Source organism: Calonectris borealis, chromosome 5 (genome assembly GCF_964195595.1).
Source record: "Calonectris borealis chromosome 5, bCalBor7.hap1.2, whole genome shotgun sequence".
Classification (NCBI taxonomy): Eukaryota; Metazoa; Chordata; class Aves; order Procellariiformes; family Procellariidae; genus Calonectris; species Calonectris borealis.
The window spans coordinates 28,329,829-28,348,546 of record NC_134316.1 but is presented as its reverse complement, the minus strand read 5'-3'; the positions used below and the strand labels follow the sequence as shown (position 1 = coordinate 28,348,546).

General features: G+C 38.7%; 1 protein-coding gene across 1 annotated transcript in view; it reads right to left on the bottom strand.

Moving 5' to 3' along the window:
- Window positions 1-18,718, bottom strand: part of SLC25A21 (solute carrier family 25 member 21) — a 264,449-nt gene that overhangs the window by 21,813 nt on the left and 223,918 nt on the right. The window contains exons 4-6 of the mRNA XM_075151638.1: window positions 10,231-10,297; window positions 3,698-3,757; window positions 1,513-1,620 (exon numbers count right to left, since the gene is read on the bottom strand). Of these exons, the coding sequence (XP_075007739.1) occupies window positions 1,513-1,620; window positions 3,698-3,757; window positions 10,231-10,297 (235 nt within the window). The remainder of the gene's footprint in view (window positions 1-1,512; window positions 1,621-3,697; window positions 3,758-10,230; window positions 10,298-18,718) is intronic.

Here is an 18,718-nt window from a genome sequence, read left to right as displayed (position 1 = left end):
CCTTCTGGCCCTTCTTGTAGATGGGTGTCACATTGGCGAGCCTCCAGTCGTCTGGGACCTCCTCTGTTAACCAGGACTGCTGGTAAATGATGGAGAGTGGCTTGGCAAGCTTCTCTGCCAGCTCCTTCAGTACCCTCAGGTGGATCCCATCCAGCCCCATAGACTTGTGAGCGTCCAGGTGGCGTAGCAGGTCATTAACTGCTTCCTCTTGGCTTATGGGGGGTTTATCCTGCTCGTCGTCCTTGTCTTCCAGCTCAGTGGGCTGAATACCCTGAGGATAACTGGTCTTACTATTAAAGACTGAGGCAAAGAAGGCATTAAGTACCTCAGCCTTTTCCTCATCCTTGGTGGCAATGTTCCCCCCCCGCATCCAGCAAAGGATGGAGATTCTCCTTGGCTCTCTTTTTGTCATTAATATATTTGTAAAAACATTTTTTGTTATTTCTTATGACAGTGGCCAGATTGCGTTCTAGCTGGGCTTTTGCCTTTCTATTTTCTTCTCTGCACGATCTAACAAGATCCCTGTACTCTTCTTGAGTTGCCTGCCCCTTCTTCCACAAGTGATAAACTCTCCTTTTTTTCCTGAGTCCCAGCAAGAGCTCCCCATTCAGCCAGGCTGGTCGTCTTCCCCGCCCGTTCTTCTTCTTCTTCTACCATGGTACTGCTGACTTCTCAAAAGATTTTGAAAAAGCTGATTTGACAATTGTTAGTCTTATTCACTGAGAAAAGAAAGAAGGAACTGTGTGACTGCCTTCCTTCACTTTAGCCTGGAACATTTTCTACATTAAAATTAATTGAAGCTGGTGCATTCCTGGGAACACTTGATTTTGATGGATCACTGTTCTCCAGTTTAATCTTTTTCCCCTTTCAGCCATACCTAGAACCGTGTACGAAGTCAGTTTTGCACACTGACTTCTTTGAACGAAACAATATTTGAATAATAAAACTCTGAAGTGAAACAGGAATTTAAATTATCGGTGTGCTTTATTATATAACTACTTCCCGGTTTGTGCTTATAAATGTGAAGACCTATAATATAGTTTCATCCAAGACGCTAAAATGTACCAGCTACATTTTTAACTTAAAATACACCAGCTGGACCCTGGCTAGGGCATGGGGCCGTGGTGTTTCACGCTGACCTTCGATGCTCACTTGAAGTCTGGAACTTGCTGGGGCAAATGCATTGTGTACAAGGGACTCAGGCTTGTGCTTCTGGATTACAATTCCTCATAGTGCTGGGCTGCTGGCTACTCTGGAGGGATGAAGGTGCACTTCAGGCACAGAATATTTACAATGGAGATGCTGACACCGCTGACAATATTCAGTATGCATCTCTGCATATCTGAAGGCATCATCTATTGAGTCTCTTCTCTCTTTTTCCATTTCCGTTGAGCTTGTGGGAAAATTATTTGCATCAACCCAATATAGTATAGACATTCTGCTCTAAATATGAACTTTGAAGTGCATTATGCCTAATAAAGCAGAAAAAGAAGAATGGAGCCATTCTCATACCTCTGTGAAAGCATTCCGATTTGTCTGTAAGGTAACCTTTACTACTTCAAAAGGGTTAACCACAACTGCCTCTGTCAACCCAGATCCCAAGCCAGCAACAGCAAATGCCTAGGAAAGTTAAAATTAAAGTTAAAAATTAAGAAGTAAAATTTCCCATACATCAGATTATGAAACTGAATGATACAATGCAAACTGCGAGATTACAGTAATGCAGCAGTATTCTATTACTAAACAACTTTAGCCCTTGATTAGATGCTGACAGTTCATGAAGACAATATGACAATAGCCATAAACCACATTCCAAAAAATACAAAAGAAAATGTCATAACCCTGTCAATGAATTCTCTTTTCAGCTGGAAGAAAAATTGTGGTAGCAATTTATTACAAAAACATGGAAAAACAATGCCCTCATGTTATCTTTGGGTGGAGTCTGAATAAAAATACAAATATAAATGCAGTTATGCAGCACTGGGAAAAATAAAAACTCTGCAATAAGCATATAACACTAACATATTAAGTTAAAAAAATAAAAGAAATGTAAGAAATTCAAATAGTGCAAATATCAGTCTCTCTATTTACATCTAAGGAACAGAAGAGCCTGCTGAAAAAACACCAAGATAAAATAGGAGATACTGTAAACAACTATAGGGTCAGTGGAATAATTAAGAGGAAGAGGAAACTTGCTTTAAACTAGTTAATATGCTTCCATGACCATTCAGTTGCTGCAATGGAAGGCAAATGTAAATGGCAGTAATACTGTCTGAAAGAGACCTGAAATAATGATGAAGTAAATGTCTCCTTTTTTTCTGATGTCATTTTGGTTCACATGGTGCAGAGACTTATTCTTACAAGACAAGATTTTACATATTTCCTTCAGTCATCACAAGCTGCTCTCTTGAGAACCAAAACTATAAAACAAATTCCAATTCAAAACTCGTTTGACCAAGAAAGCTATAATACAGGTGTTCAGGATTTTTTGTTTGTTATTTTTGTTTGTTTGTTATTTAACTAACAAAGAGGATATTTACCCTCTTGCAGATAATTCCCGTTTTTAGTCTCGCTTAATACTCTGATACATTGATAATTATAAGAAAAATGCAGGAGCCTCTACAGAGAAAGAAATGTTTAACAAATGCAAAGTAAGTAAACTGGAAGGAAGCAACAGATTAAAGTAGAAATATTGAATGCGAACTTACTGAAAATCTTCAAGAAAGAAACAACTTGCTAGTTAAAAATTACCTTTAAGCAAAACTTCACAATTTTGGGGAAAACTGGCCAGCATCTCCCATAGAAGTCATGTGTACCCTTTTTTGAGATTTTTCTGAAAATATTATCACTATCAGCATTGGGAAACATTCATTACCAAAACCTTTACAGCATAACCATAAAGATATCAATTGTTTCCTACAATTGTGATGCCATTATTGTGAAAACATATATTTACTATTACTTATGTTCTTACACAACAGAAAGCAGTAATTCTTATACAAAGTTTTTTATTCCAAATCGTATGATAGCAGAATTAAGCCCTATATATGAGAATGCAGACAACATATGTAAGCTACATTTTAGCATGAAAACATTTTTGTGTGTATGTATGTCCTGTATTTTGTTTTTAAAAGTTATGTTTTTGAGACGAAATCCTAACTCCACTGATGTATAAGGGAGTTTTGCCATTGACTTCAAAGGAGGCAGCAATTTCCTATCAATAGTTTCTGTTTCTGTTATAAAGTCTTTAGAATGAGACTGAGGTCTATATTTTTGTTATAGTTGCACTGTGCCTTGCAGAATAGCACTTCGACACCTGGTTGAGGTCGCTAGTCGCTATCACATGAATAAATAAAAATTGATAATGTTCAACTTTTATTTGTTATTTTGCAAGAATGAAGGATGACAAGCTGCATACAGACTCTTTCATGGTGACTGTTGCTATCCATGTTAACAAATGTTATGATATTGTAGGGAATTATTTTGAAGACATTTGATATAAAAATTAATGTAACTATCATTTTGATAAATTCTGTTATCAGTGTTTTCAAGGGACAAGTCTGTTCTGAAAAACTGTTGGTTGAACTGTCCCCTTTAATTTTGGGCTGTTATGGAAGGGAACGGATAGGACTGTTCAGTATACACATTCAGTATACACACATTAAATTAGAACATGAAGTTCTGTATCCATACATACCAGTCCCGGCGGTAATGATGCATATCCTAGTAGTTTCTTGTATTGTTCAAAGGTGAAAAACTGTAAATAAAAGTTAGACTGAAATTGCATTGAAAAAAATTATGAGTTACTTATGCAAATAAGGAAAACCAATCTACAGTGCAGCTTCACTAGCTCTTATCCTGAGTAGCCATATGCAGTTCTGCAAAATAAACTTTTGTTTCATTTTTGTTTCACACTCTCTGTAGCAGTGTTAGATGTGCAATAGTAGACAATTAGGCTTCAGAGCTGATTCTATTAGTGTATCATGCATAATAGCAGCATAAGTGCAATTTAAGTAATGTTTTACATACGAGTTCACTTACAACACAGAGTTCACGTTTTTAATTTACACACTTTTCCTCTAGCATTTAACTTTCATATACTGGTATAAATGTAGTAGCAGATACTATCATTTCTCCCAAGAAATCACCTTCACATCTTTAATACAATATACTGCAATCACTTTCACATTTCTCAGATATTAGTCTACTTCTCATCAGAGAGATGTAATTGCAGATTTTGAAGATGGAAAGTTTGTAGATTTTTATAATCTTTTACTGTCAACATTTCGCTTAGTTTTTGCTCTTTACAAATGAATCTTTCACCCAATTATCTGCTTTCAGTCAGTGGTGCTCAGAAGTTCTGAGCATCTGCGATTCCTTAGAGGATGAGTTTTGAAAACTGTACTCTTTTGTGTTTGAACTTCAAGAAAGAAATGAGAAGCTCAGTTTCACCTGCACCAACATGAAGAAAGGCAACCATCTGTAAATGGTTCACTTTGCAACCTAACACTTCTTGCCACCCAAATCCATTAATTTTCAGAATACTTTTCGTGAAATCTTCTAAAAATCAAAGTGGAATAAATTAACAGCTTTGTTCTTCCAAGAACACTGTTGAGAATAACCCTGACCACACTGAAGTCAGTAAGAAGCTTCCTATTGACATATGCAGACAGACTTTCACTGCCTATTTCCTTGTCTCTGGCCACAAAGTCTAAGATGCATCAGTCAAGGTATACTCTAAAGAAAGGGTATTTGTGACATTTACAAATTATTGGTAATATGCCTTCTGAAATACAGCACACAATCCTGGCCACCGCTGTTCAAAAAAGATGAACTCAGACTACAGCATATTCAAAACAGGGTTACCAGGACCATATGGAGAACTTAAAGATTTTTTTTAAGAATGAAGACTGAAGGAGAATAAACACTTGCCTTGTTTAGTCTAGCAAAAGAGAGGCTGCAAGAGAATGAAAAATAAGGAAAAGAAAGATGTGTAACATAAAGTAATTGGATATAAAAGTAAAACCTAGTCATAAATAGAATGTGGCTTGAAATCTGATGAAGCTTACTCACAACCAAAGGAGTAGGGTCCTGAAACAGTCTTCCAATAAGAATAATGGGGGGGAAAATCTTAATCACTTGTAAGGGAGAGTTTGATAAATTTGTGAAGGAGATTATAGAACAGCAGGGGACTAGACTTGTTGACCTAAGAGATCCTTTCTAGTCCAGTGCTTCCGTGTACAACAAATCTCCCCAAAACCCATGTTGTTCCAAATTCATATTCTGCAAATATGTTGCTGAAGCCACTGAAAAAGCACTTCAGATTGATGCCACATAAGACAGTTCTCAGGGCAGTGAAAACCATCTCCTAGTATGAAGTATGAGGATAGCAGAAAATCTTGCAGGTAATAAAGAGTAGATATCTGAATTCCAGGTAAAACCAAAGATATTGGAGGTGTTATTCCATGCAATTTTCACACATGGAACAAGACAAGGCCTGTAACTACAGCTCACTATTTGTGAGTCCTGTAATCTGTCCAAGAAGTAGTCACGACTTTGCGTGCAAAAGAAAAGTGGCTTTTACATGGCACGTCCAGTATTATGAGACTGAACAACAAAAACCTGTCACAGCTTCAGCAAGACTGCATCAGCGCAGGTGGATATCTACTAGAGCAAGAGCTGTCACATCCCCGTATAGCAAAAGTAAATAACTAGAACCTCTGACTTTCCTGGCTATTTTCCAAAGTTGACCTGTAACACTTGATTAGTTTAGAACAAGCTGATTCAAATGAAGGTGGGATCCTCTGAAGGTCTGTGCATTTTGCTCCCACACGTGAGGCCATGATCCCTCGCATAGCACCTGCCCATGCATGTGACAATCAAACTGTTTCACCACGAGAGGAAGGCAATGGGAAATGAGGTCAACGGAGATGTGGGAATCGTAAGAAACATAAGGGAATAGAGTTTTTCAGACAAAACAGAAAGACTGGGTGACCTATGCTGGGCCTCAGCCAAAGAAGACAAGCTCAGTCCCTCAGGGCTTAGTTACCACAGACCTATGAGAACAAAACAGCTTTTCCATAAACCACGTGTACAGGAACATGAGTAATAAGCACCACATTGTTATTTTAACTTGTTTAGAACCCTGTCCTACGGCAAAGTCAATAACATTTTTCAATCAAGACCTGCTTCAAATGAAAAGTCACTAGAATCACACCAAAACCATCAGAGAACCGGGTGTTAATGTGTTAATAATGCCACCACATTTAATGCAGGAGGGAATATGTATACATAATGCAAAATTAGGATGTTAAATTCTGAAAACTGAAGGACTGATGCTCTGGCCAGTGGATAGATACTTTTTTTTATCCTCAGCAGGAATTATTATCTCATTTTGCAGAAAAGGTCCTAGAATCAGGACCCAGATTTTAACTGCCCTCCAAATAGTGTACAGATCGAACACCAATCTTGCAAACATCCTGCAAATATGTTTGAAATTGTTGTACTGGCCTTGCCAAAAATCAGAAAAGATAGAAGTGTTACTTAGACTGTAAGTCCATCTTTTTTGATAACTGAAGAAATTTTATAGGTAAAAGGAAGTCTCTGAGAAAGTGTCAGTTGTGGGTGGGTGAGTTACTTCACTGAACTAAATTAATTTCTTACTGTGATAAAGTTTGCTTTAGTCTCTCTCCAGCATCATTCTACTCATTGTTACCCTCCTAACCTTTAATGGAATTTCTGGTATTCCTTAATGTTTTCCATAGTGTTACAGATCTGTAAAATGGTTGTAATAACAGCAAAAATACATTACTTAGCAATTTTTTGGTCTTAAAAATGTTACCTTAAAAATCAATAGCTTCCTAGAGTCATAAATAAAATAACTACTTAATAGTAACTATGTTTTATATCATTTTTTAAAGAAAACAAATCAATAGCAATAAAAATCAATATAAATGTTGCTAGAGTGGCTAGTATACATACAATTTTACCCAAAAGTATCTAGCTATATCATATGGATTTATATCATGTACGTCCACCCAAAATGTTTTTAAAAACACAGCACAATTTGTCTTTTTCTCTACAGTTGTATTAAGTTAATAGTTTTGCACAAAAAATCTCAGAATAAATGTATTTAAAATATACTTTTGTGTATATAATAACCAATATTGTCCATCTGGCAAAGATACACTTTAATTCAAGTTACACAGAAAATAGCCAAAGTACTTACCAGATGTCTCAATAACTCTAAGGTAAAAATATATGCTTGAAACAAGATGTCTGGGAACACATGAACAATATAAATTTGCCCCAAAAGTTCATCTGTTAACCATTGTATTGGCATCATCACTTCTTTCCTCCAAGTTCAACCTAACATAAAGTTATAAACTTTGACTTTTCATCTTCCAGAAATACCAGCTTTCTTTTTAGAAGGGAAATAAAGAGAGAGAAAAAAAAGAAATAGCAAGACAGACATGAGAACATAGTTGACTAAAACTGAAGCTGTGTCTTCAACACTTAGCTGAATAACTGGGGCTAAATAACTTCAATTTAGTAGCTTTATTTTTATTTGCAAATATCCACACCAGATAAATACAATATTCCAGTAGCACAAGTACATTTCTTCTTAGTATAAAATCTCCCTTGTCCATTCTCTATACACATTTATGAGATATAAAAGACACTATAACTAGAAGTTTTCAAAAAATTTCATTACAAATGCAAACCAAGGCTGCTGGAACCTAGAAATTGCCTCTCTACCTTTTGTGCTTTCTCAAGTCTCAAAACCATAGGCATGGGCATAGTCTTCCTCTAAATCTCACTAGTCAGTTTGGCAGTGGACAAAGGACATCTTGGGACCTGTTAAAATGAGGAAAACCTTTAGAAGAATAAAAGGTAGAGAGTGAGCCAAAGGAAGCAGTGACTTCTCCATTGGGGTCATAGCCAAATAAGGAAATTTGAGACAAGCTGGATTCTCTTCAGGTCAAAGCATGGGTACAAACCCCACTCTGGATGTTAGAAATTGTGCTGGCATATAACATCTCAGTATCCAGGCTCTTAAAAGGCCATTACTGTCCTGCCCTATTCTGTCACTGAATTCTTCTAATGTAGAATATAGCTGATGTCTCAAGGTAACTTAAAGTCCTCCTGGTGTCCTAGGAACAGCATAAAGTTTAAAGGAATAGTGTAAAGAATTAAATAATTCAATTATTTAATTAAAACACATCTTTAGCATTTAAACTTCATTCTCATGGTTGCAGAAACACTACTGAGCCCTCACGTAAATGCCCAAGAATTAGGTAGAAAGCATCCCACTGAGGGAGCACCAGTAAGACATTTAAGGAGCTGTGAGCTTATGAAGTACAACAAGAGGCTGAGAGAACTGAGTCTGTTTAGCCTGGAGACGAGAAGGCTAAGGGGATCTAATTCCTGTCTTCCACCACCTAAAAGTTATACAGAAGACAAAGTCAGACTTTCTCAGAGGTCCACAACAGAACCACGAGAGGCAATAGGCAAAAGTTGTAACAGGGAAATTTGGATTGGATATAAGGCAAAATTCTTAAAAGTGAAAGCAGTTAAGCACTGGAGCAGGAGCACAGAGAGGCTGCAGTCTCCATCCTTGAAGATTTTCAGAACTCGACTAGATAAGGCATCTGAGCAATCTGATCTAACCATGAAGTCAGCCCTGCTTTGAGCAGGAGGCTCACCAGATGACCTCCAGAGATCTTGCCCAACTTAAATCTTTCTATGATTCTATAATTATATTGAATATCATGCGGTTTAAGCCAATTTAATCAATTTGAGTAAGAGAAAGTGACTCAAGATTTTTGAATGACTCAGGTTGGTAAGAGAGAAATCAAACCTGGGTTTGTATTTTAACTAAATATATGCTGGAATCTAAAAAGCATGATCAGATTGACTTTGACCTGTTTCAAATGGAATGAAATGAAATGGAGAGACAGAGGAAACATCACAGTCCAAAGAAAATGAGTTATTAGGAATCTTCTAAATATCATCCATCTATTCTTCACTGCCACTTTGCTATTAAACAGAACTTTAGTTTTCTTAGTTGTATTAAATAATTTTGAGATAGGTGACATATGTCGTTTGCATCTAAAATGCCATGCAAACAAGAAGATGACATTACCAGAACTCCTTTAGGATTCTGTTACAAGGTCACATCCTGTCACTTTATACAAATATTATTCCTCTGTAAAGGAATTGGAATGTGAATGATTAATTGCAGACTAAGGACCAGAATCATATGCAGCCTTTTTGGAAAGAAACAAAAAAAGAAAGAAAGGAAAATCAAGACATTCTGTGTAATAACTGCTTTTAGACACATTTGGTGCAACTATGGGAAACTCCAAAGTTCTGAAGTAAAAGACAAAGAAGCATTTGCTCACAACACAATGGATGCTTTGATAGATTTAGAACTTTAAGATGAGGTGCTTAATTATTAGGTTTTAATTAAAAAGGTTGCATGACTTAGCTGAAAAAAAATGATGTATTGATGTATTTTGCTTAGGAATGTTACCAAAATAATGCTCTACAAATCAACATAAAGGATAATAAAAGAAAATCAGATCAATATTTAACAGCAAATACACTTTGATAGGCTAGCATCTATTTCAACAGTAAGAGAGCTGGAGTAAAATGTTCTTTGCACGATGAAGAGTTGTACCCATTACTATGTTCAATCTGTAGAGTGCTCTTTGGAGTACAAGAAAACTCTGGGCAGCACTTCAAACCTACAGATATACTACTTCAAGTTACTGAGTAAGTACTTATTAGGAGTGACTTCTTTAATGGCTTCTTGTGTTAATTTATTAAGCTATTCTTAGTTGTTTTGCAAGTTGCTAGGCATTTTCAGTAGAACAAAATGTCTAAACCAGAGGTAATTATGAGGCTAAAATACCATTTAAAGTATTTTTTGATTATATAAACTAATTGTAGTTTGTTTTTCAGTAACATTATATATACAGGTCAAAAATAGCCTAGCATTTAAGAGCCTTATCCTACACTTCTTAATCAAGCACAGTTTTTATTGTGCTATCAACAGGAAAGTTTCCTCCTAGTAAAAATCAGAGGATTAATATGCCAAATAAGAGTCTAATCTAAATCTAATAAGATTTAAGATTCTAATGTCAATGAGTGGGGGACAAATAAAATGTTTTACAGCTGCCACTGTCCCTACTCATATTTTTAAAGGAGGAAGTATGGAGTTTTTACCTTCACGGCCCTTTTGGGTGTCTCAGCCAAGATGGGAGGAAATATTCCTTTGTAGAAGCCAAGAAATCTATTGCAGAAAAAAAGAAATTATTTTTGTAAGGATAAACAACATATCATTACTATACTGCCAATTCTATTTTCACTTTTGAGTAAAGCAACTAACCTTTCAGCATTTCCAAGCATACAGACAAATAACGATACTCTCTGCTTACGTGCTAAGTAACTAATGTGCTACCAATTCTATTATGTGCTGGTGAGATGATATAAAAAAATCAGCAATGAATAAGTAAAAATGCAATCCTTTTTTTCTGGGTAGACAAGAAATTGTATTTAAAGGAAGAGTTTTGATAATGAAGAGGAAGTATTATTTCATTGTTTTAATTTTCTTGACATAGCAATGATAATATTAAAAACTGAAGTCACAAAATACAGATTTGAAAAAAACTGTGAGTGCAGCAAGTTGCATACAAAAAACCTGCATGCTCATCTTCAGACATTAGGTTAAGGCATCTTTTAAAGTTTAGTTTTAAATATGCCTCAAAATAGATGAAGTAATTTTTTTGACAACTTAGTTCACAGAGACATAACAGAATGTATTTCCTCTTGGAAAAAACATTTGGGCAATATCTTGCTACTGTACTCATTCAGGTCTGTGCCCTCTCTTGCCTGGCTCCATAAACACCTAAGGAGTTTACAATAGCTGCTGACTTGTGGAGCTGGCCTGAAGCCAAAGATCCACTTGTTGCAATGCTTTGCTTTCATCATCTAAATTTTGTATATATATATAGCCTGCTACAAGCACACATGGCATTTGCAGGCAGCCTGAGCTCTGTTTACAAGGCCAATGTAGATGCATAACGCTGGGACTTGGGAATGCTTTAAATGACAGGTAGTTCTCAAAATCCCCAGGGGAGGTAAAAGTAGACATAGTTCTTGTCTGCTAGGTCTCCACATTAACCTAGATAGTGCATGGGGAGAGTTCAGAAAGGCATCTAATGCATCAGCAAGCTACCTTGCCAGCCAACAAGGGTGTATCTTGCAACTTATCCATCTTCAGAGTTTATACACTTCTTTCAGGACTGTAAAAGATTCTGTATACAGAAGAAATAACTTAAAGCAAAGCATTTGTGTCTTTTTAAATAGTTGAAACGTGGTGATGCTGAAAGGTGGTGATTCACCTTTCTAAAACTGCCTATTACTTGGAATATTTTTGCAGGGTGTGAAAGAGTCATCACATCAACAGATTCTCCTATAGTTATCCTGTGCACGTCAAAGGAAAACAATTACATTAATATTCCCCACGTGAATGTAAAATACCACAAACGCTATACCATTTTTTTCACCCTTCTTCTAACGCTTCTCTGGAGTTCTCTTCTTAAGCTGCTCCAATATAAATAAAATAATTTAGGCTTTGTAAGATGCTCCAGAGTGGGAATATCGCTTATCCTTCCTCTGAGGTAAGCAAGTTATGAATCCCAGTTCATGATAAAAGGAAACTTTGAGTCTTTTACACAGTTATGGTTTCATGACAGAACACTGAACGTCCTTGGGTAGGAGATTTCAGGAATTCAATTGAGTTGTCAGATGTTTGAACTTCCCCAAAGTCTCACTTTCCAAACATAAATATATATACATCCATACATATATATGTATCTATCCACATAGAAATGGATATAACTATAGATATCTATAGATATGGATATAACAATATAGATATACCGGATCCAGTCTTAGTCTTTAATGGTTCATACATATTCAGAGTATATTCTTGCTGATTCAGCAAGCTATTGAAATGTTGAATAACTTTAAGCATGTGATTCATACAGTTTAATGTGAGTTCAAACTGAAACTGAGGTCCAAGTAGGATCAGCTACAAGAACACAGATCCCTATAAACACTTTCTTCCTTTCGGCTCAACCTAAACCCCTGTAAGCATATCTACAACAGGCATCCCGGTTGGAATTTCTAGTACTCCGGCATGATTGGAATTGGAAAATGAAATGTGCTCCACTGCTCTACTCATAGGTGTAGTTCTGACTACAAAAAAGTGAGACCCAAACTTGGTCCAGATTTTCTCATTAGTAAGAGATGCATAAGCAGAGAAATATGCAGTGTAAAGCAACAATTCAGTTCTAAAAACACACAGCAGCGTTACCTAGCCTTACACAGCAGTACAGGTTGCTTTTCCAGGTTGCCTTCTTGTACACTCAAATGTAAGCAGGTATTGAAAATATAAACCTTGTAACATTCCTACGGCCTCTGAGGATCTCAGGGAAATCTTTTCGGAGAGAATGCGGAGGGGAAGGATATAGCAGGAATTTGAGCAACAGATCTGCCATCTCAGCAATCTTGCGAGGCAAGTAATCACTTCTAAAGACTAATCCACCATTCTATCACAGCTCAGTGTTGAGATACCAGCGATTCAGATGATCAGCAGACCAGGCGGTGGATTGTTTGAAAATTCTAGAGAAATGGGAACTGAAAATATGAAAAGCAATTATCCATTGCTCCTGAATCACATAAGGGTTGAAGATGGAAGGGACCTCTGGAGATCATCTGGTCCAAACTCCCTGCTCAAGCAGGGCCACCTAGAGCCGGTTGCCCAGGACCACATCCAGACAGCTTTTAAATAACTCCAAGGAGCGAGATTCCACAACCCCTCTGGGCAACTTGTGCCAGTGCTCTATCACCCTCACAGTAAAAAATGTTTCCTGATGTTCAGACGGACTCCCTTGTGTTTCAGTTTGTGTCCATTGCCTCTGGTCCTGTCACTGGGCACCACTGAAAAGAGCCTGGCTCCACCCTCTTTGTACCCTTCCTTTAGGTATTTGTGCACACTGATGAGATGCCCCCGAGCCTTCTCTCCTCCAGGCAGAACAGTCCCAGCTCTTTCAGCCCTTCCTCATATGAAAGATGCTCCAGTCCCTTAATCATCTTAGTGGCCGTTTGCTGGACTCTTTGCAGTATGTCCATGTCTCTCTTCTACTGGGGAGCCCAGAACTGGACCCAGCACTCTAGGTGTGGCCTCACCAGTGCTGAGTAGAGGGAAAGGAACCCCTTCCTCGACCTGCTGGCAACACTCTTTCTAATGCAGCCCAGGATACCAGTACCCCTTTTGGTTGCACGGCACATTGCTGGCTCATGTTCAACTTGGTGTCCACAAGGACCCCCAGGTCCTTTTCTGCAAATCTGCTTTCCAGCTGGTTGCCCCCCAGTATAATACTGGTGCATGGAGTTGTTCCTGCCCAGGTGCATGACTTTGCACTTCCCTTTGTTGAACTTCACGAGGTTCCTGTCAGCCCATTTCTCCAGTGTGTCAAAGTCCATCTGAATGGCAGTACAACCCTCTGGTATATCAGCCACTCCTCCCAGTTTTTTATCATCAGCAAACTTGCTGAGGGTACACTCTGCCCCATCATTCAGATCATTAATGAAGATGTTGAACAAAGCTGGATCCAGTACTGACCGCTGGGGTACACCGCTAGTTACTGGCCTCCAGCTAGACTGCGTACCACCGATCACCACACTCTGGGCCTGGCCATTCAGCCAGTTTTCAATCCACCTCACTGTCTGCTCATCCAGTCCATACTTCAATAGCTTCTCTATGAGGATCTTACAACAGACAGTGTCAAAAGCCTTACTGAAGTCTAGGTGGCCATGTCTACTGCTCTCCCCCCATATACCAAGCCAGTCATTTCATCATAGAAGGTTATCAGGTTGGTCAAGCATGACTTCCCTTTTGTGAATCCATGCTGATTGCTCCCAGTCGTTGCCTTTCCTTCATGTCCCTGGAAATGGTTTCCAGGATTAGTTGCTTCATCACCTTCCTAGGGATCAAGGTGAGGCTGACCAGCCTGCAGTTTTCTGGATCCTCCTCCTTGCCCTTTATGAAGATAGGAGTGACATTTGCTTTCCTCCAGTCCCCAGGCCTCTCTCACAGTTGCCATGATCATTTAAAGATAATTGCGAGTGACCTTGCAATGATATCAGCTAGCTCCCTTAGCACTTGTCATAAAATAGAATCATAGAATCATACAGGTTGGAAAAGACCTCTAAGATCATCGAGTCCAACCGTCGTCAGTGCATCCCATCAGGGCTCATGGACTTATGTATGTCAAGTTTGCTTAAGTATTCTCTAACCTGATCCTTTTCCACCAGGGGTAAATCTTCCTTATGCCAGACCTTCCCCCTCTCTCCAAAGCTTTGGATTTCTGAAGGCTGGTCTTGCTACTAAAAACTGAAGCGAAGAAGGCATTCAGTATTTCAGCCTTTTCCATACCCTGTGTCACCAGGGCCTTTGCCCCATTCGGCAGCAGTCCCACGTTTTCCCTAGTCTTCCTTTCACCACTTAGATACTTATAGAAGACCTTCTTGTTGCCCTTACCAAGTTCAACTCCAGGTGGGCTTTGGCTTTCCTAAACATGTCTCTGCATACTCAGACTGTCTCTATACTCCTCCCACGTTACCTGTCCCTGCTTCCACCTTCTGTACACTCCCTTTTTATGTTTGAGTTTTGTCAGGAGCTCCTTGCTCAACCACACAGGCCTCTTGTCAGGCCTTTTGCCTGACTTCCTGCGTATTGGGATGGACTTCTTTTGAGTGGAGGTGATTCTTGAATACTATCCGGCTTTCCTGGACCCCTCTTCCCTCCAGAGCCTTATACCATGGGACTTTTCCAAGCAGATTCTTGAAGAGGTCACAGTCTGTTCTCCTGAAGTCCAGGGTTGTGGTCTTGCTTTTTGCCCTGCTCCCTCCTCTCAGGATCCTGAACTGTACCATCTCATGGTCACAGGCACCAAGGCTCCCTTCGACCTTCACATCCCCAAGGCCTTCCTCATTTGTGAGTATGAGGTCCAGCAGAGCACCTCTCCTCATTGGCTCCTCTTTCATTTGTGTCAAGAAGTTCTCATTAATGCTCTCCAGTAACCTCCTGGATTGCTTATGCCCTGCTATGTTGTCCCTCCAGGAGATATCAAGGTGGTTGAAGTCCCCATGACCATCAGGGTCTGCAAACGCGAGGCTGCTTCTAGTTGTCTGTAGAGGGCCTCATCCGCTTGTTCTTCCTGGTCAGGCAGCCCATAGTAAACACCCACTACAAAGTCACCAGCATTGTTCTGCTCTTTAATTCTTACCCATAAGCTCTCACCATTCACCCTCAGGCAGAGCTCCATGCACTCCAGCTGCTCTCTCCCATGAAGGGCAACTCCCCCTCCTCGTCTTCCCGGCCAGTCCTTCCTAAAGAGTCTGTATCCCTCCACTGCAGCACTCCAGTCATGCAAGCCGTCCACCGCACCTCTGGGATCCCAACAAGATCCTACCCCTGCAGCTGCACACAGATCTCTAATTCCTTGTGTTTATGCCCCGTGCTGCGTGCCTTAATGTGCAGGCGCTTCGGAGAGACTTCCTTGCTTACATGCAAATGCTTGAGGTGATGCCACTTAAGCCCTGTTTTGTTCATTTTGTGTTCCTCGTTGTTCACGTCACCCCAGGCGCTTTGCTTGTCAGCCTGTCCATTGCTCCCTCAGAGCTGCGGTAACTCTCTCCCTCCCTTGCGGTTCCTGGTTTAAAATCCTCTTTACCAGGTCAGCCACCCTGCGGCAAAAATATCGGTGCAAAGATATCACTGTGCATGTCATGTCAAGCTGATCTGCTTATTGCAGCTGTAAGGTCAAGACTGAATATTTTCTGCTGGAGGAACCTCTACTCTGAACCAGGAGAATCCGCAGAGCTCAGCAACTATATTCATGGCTCTACAAATCCCTAAAATTTTAAGGGATCTGTAACTGGGTTTCACTACTTTACTCCTCCTTTCCTCTGTGGAGGCAAATCTCATCATGAAAAACAGACAGGAAGGAGTTAAGTCTATTCCTATGGAACACATTAAGTTTCGAAAACTTCGAGGATATACATCCATATATGCAATATGTAATTCAGTAAACATGGTAAGAACTAGCTCAGTATTTAATTATGAACTGTGGTTTAGGTTTTTTTTTTCCTTCCTCATTTGAAATAGAAACAGAAAAAAAGGTTAGGAAGCACAGCCAGTGAGATGAAAGGAATAAAGGAAAGGAGGAAGTAGAAGACAATCCCATCTCATCACTGCCTATTGTCAACTGACTAATTTTTTGCATAAAGCGCAGTCTCTTTTAGAACCTTCTGTGCCTGAGGTGGAGGACAAGCAGCTGCCCCCAACTTTTCCAAATAACGCTTTACAAATCATGCCCATTAAAGATACAACTATTTGAAATCTTTACAGAATGAGCTATTTACTTAATTTTGAAAAACTAGCATGATGATAGAAACAAAAACTTGAATGGCTTTGTCAGTCAGAAAGTACATAGACACACAACGATCTTATACTTCTCTTTTCCTTGGTCAGTAACACTGAGTTAGCCTACTTGCACACAGTGTATAAATTTTTTCGAAGTCAACTAGTGAACAGTGATGACATTTCACATTTGAAAGATATTATCACCTGGATTCAGGCTTTCCTTCAGAAAACTGGTGTTCACAAAAATTATGGAACAGCAGCAGCAATCACTGCAGCGTGTGACAGAAGAGAGAGGACGTGACATCGTATCCCTAGCTAGACACACTGGAAAGAACATGTAAATCTCTAACAGAAACACAGCTACATCTTATTTTGTTTCAGCATTAAGGGTCTAAATGAACATCACCATTCAATTGTATTCTGGGCAACAGCCCAAACTCATCTTTGCAGCAGTTGATTTTGAAACATTACAGTCAATCATATCTTCTCAATTTGTTCTTTCAGGCTTTCGCTATCCTTCTGGTTTCCATTTCTTGTTTGGAAGCCTTGAGTCATTCACCCTGGCAAGACAACCAACCTAAATCAGTTATTTTCTCCAAATTATACTGAAATTGGGATCTTGCTTAGTTTGTTGTTTTCTTCCTCTGTCTTTCACATAATTTTCCCTTTAAGGATCTAATAAAGCTGATTGAAGGCATGAACACAATATTCCCTTTCTTCTATTGCTGTCAAATCCAAGTCTCTTACCCACATTGTTTTATAATTGAAACAAAAACCCTCTTAGGTTCAATTCTGCTTTCATTACCTCTGCATTATCCCAAGTATAAATAAAAGACCTGGGTTTCATGACTATGTCAGTTACGTTAAATGAATGCGCGACTTTCTGATTTTACAAAATTTTTTATTTCAACAAAGGGAAGGAATTTTGAAGACATGCTTGGTAAAAGGGTGGGTGTTCAAAAAGAGAAATAAAGTATATCTAAATGTAATAAAATTTGCTTAGAGTTTCATTCATACCAGGAAAGGTATCTTTTTATTTCATGGTATGTATCATGTTGTGAATTTATTACTAACAGAAAGTAAAACAATTGAAAACAGGGCAATATTACTTTAATATAGCTATTAGTGTGAAGTAATCTTTATGCTGACCTAGCTGGAGATTTAAAAGATTTTAAATTCCCAGAAGTTTCAGGAAAACTAGCGAGTGCTTAGTGAAGGCAGGCACAAATTAGTACCTACCGCTGAGAAAAAGGGACTTACAATTTAGCCATTTATTTTGAGAGCAGCAAGTCACTAGCCAGTTCACACATGTAGTTCACCCTCAATCACAGTGTCTATAACCATTTGCCCAGCTGAAGAGGTATGCTATAGCGAAGGCTGGGTGTCACTCAGGGGCAACAGGCACAGAGTTGAAAAGGCATTAAAGGTTGGACACATTCATAGAAAACCAGGCTTGGACGCTCTGTTGCTCTCCAAAAAGCTTTTTTTTCTTGTGAAATATGTTATGTATATTATCCTACTGCAAATGTTAAACACATGTCCCTATGGGAACCTCATATAAAGCTATCAATGACACACTTAGCCAAGCTAGCTTCTGAATTTCTATTATGCAAATATATTTCTTTATCTATTCTGTGACTAGTATACAGATTCCTGCCATTTTAGACACCAGGACTGAATACTAGGTACTTATTTTCATAGCGTATTTCACTTTTTTCACTGAGCGTGCACTCATGTAAATCACCATCAGTTGCAACACATGGGAGTTAAGGAAAAACAGAATTTTTTTTCACAGCAAGTAAATGTAATACAGAATTATATATTAACATGTGTCTGTAGTAACACTGATGTTACACTATTTGCTAAAAGAAGACCAAGTGTCCAGCTATGAGAATACTAGAAGGAGACCAACTCACGAAAGAAATCCCTCAGGTAAGTTAAGGCAACACGGAGTATGAAAAGTGACTGGTTAAAAAGGAAAGGACTGTCAGTGAAAGGTACTCTTAAGATACTTCAGAAAAATACTAAAGAGTGGAGGATCTGGCTCAGAAACAATCAGACTGGCCAAGAAATGGATTAATAATCAACATCGATCTACCTCACTTATTCAAAATGACAGTCATCACCATATTTACTGCATGTGGGTCAGATTATGAAGTTATTATTATCCATCATCCATGTGACTTTGTTAGTCTTACTGAGAAATGAGTCTTTCTT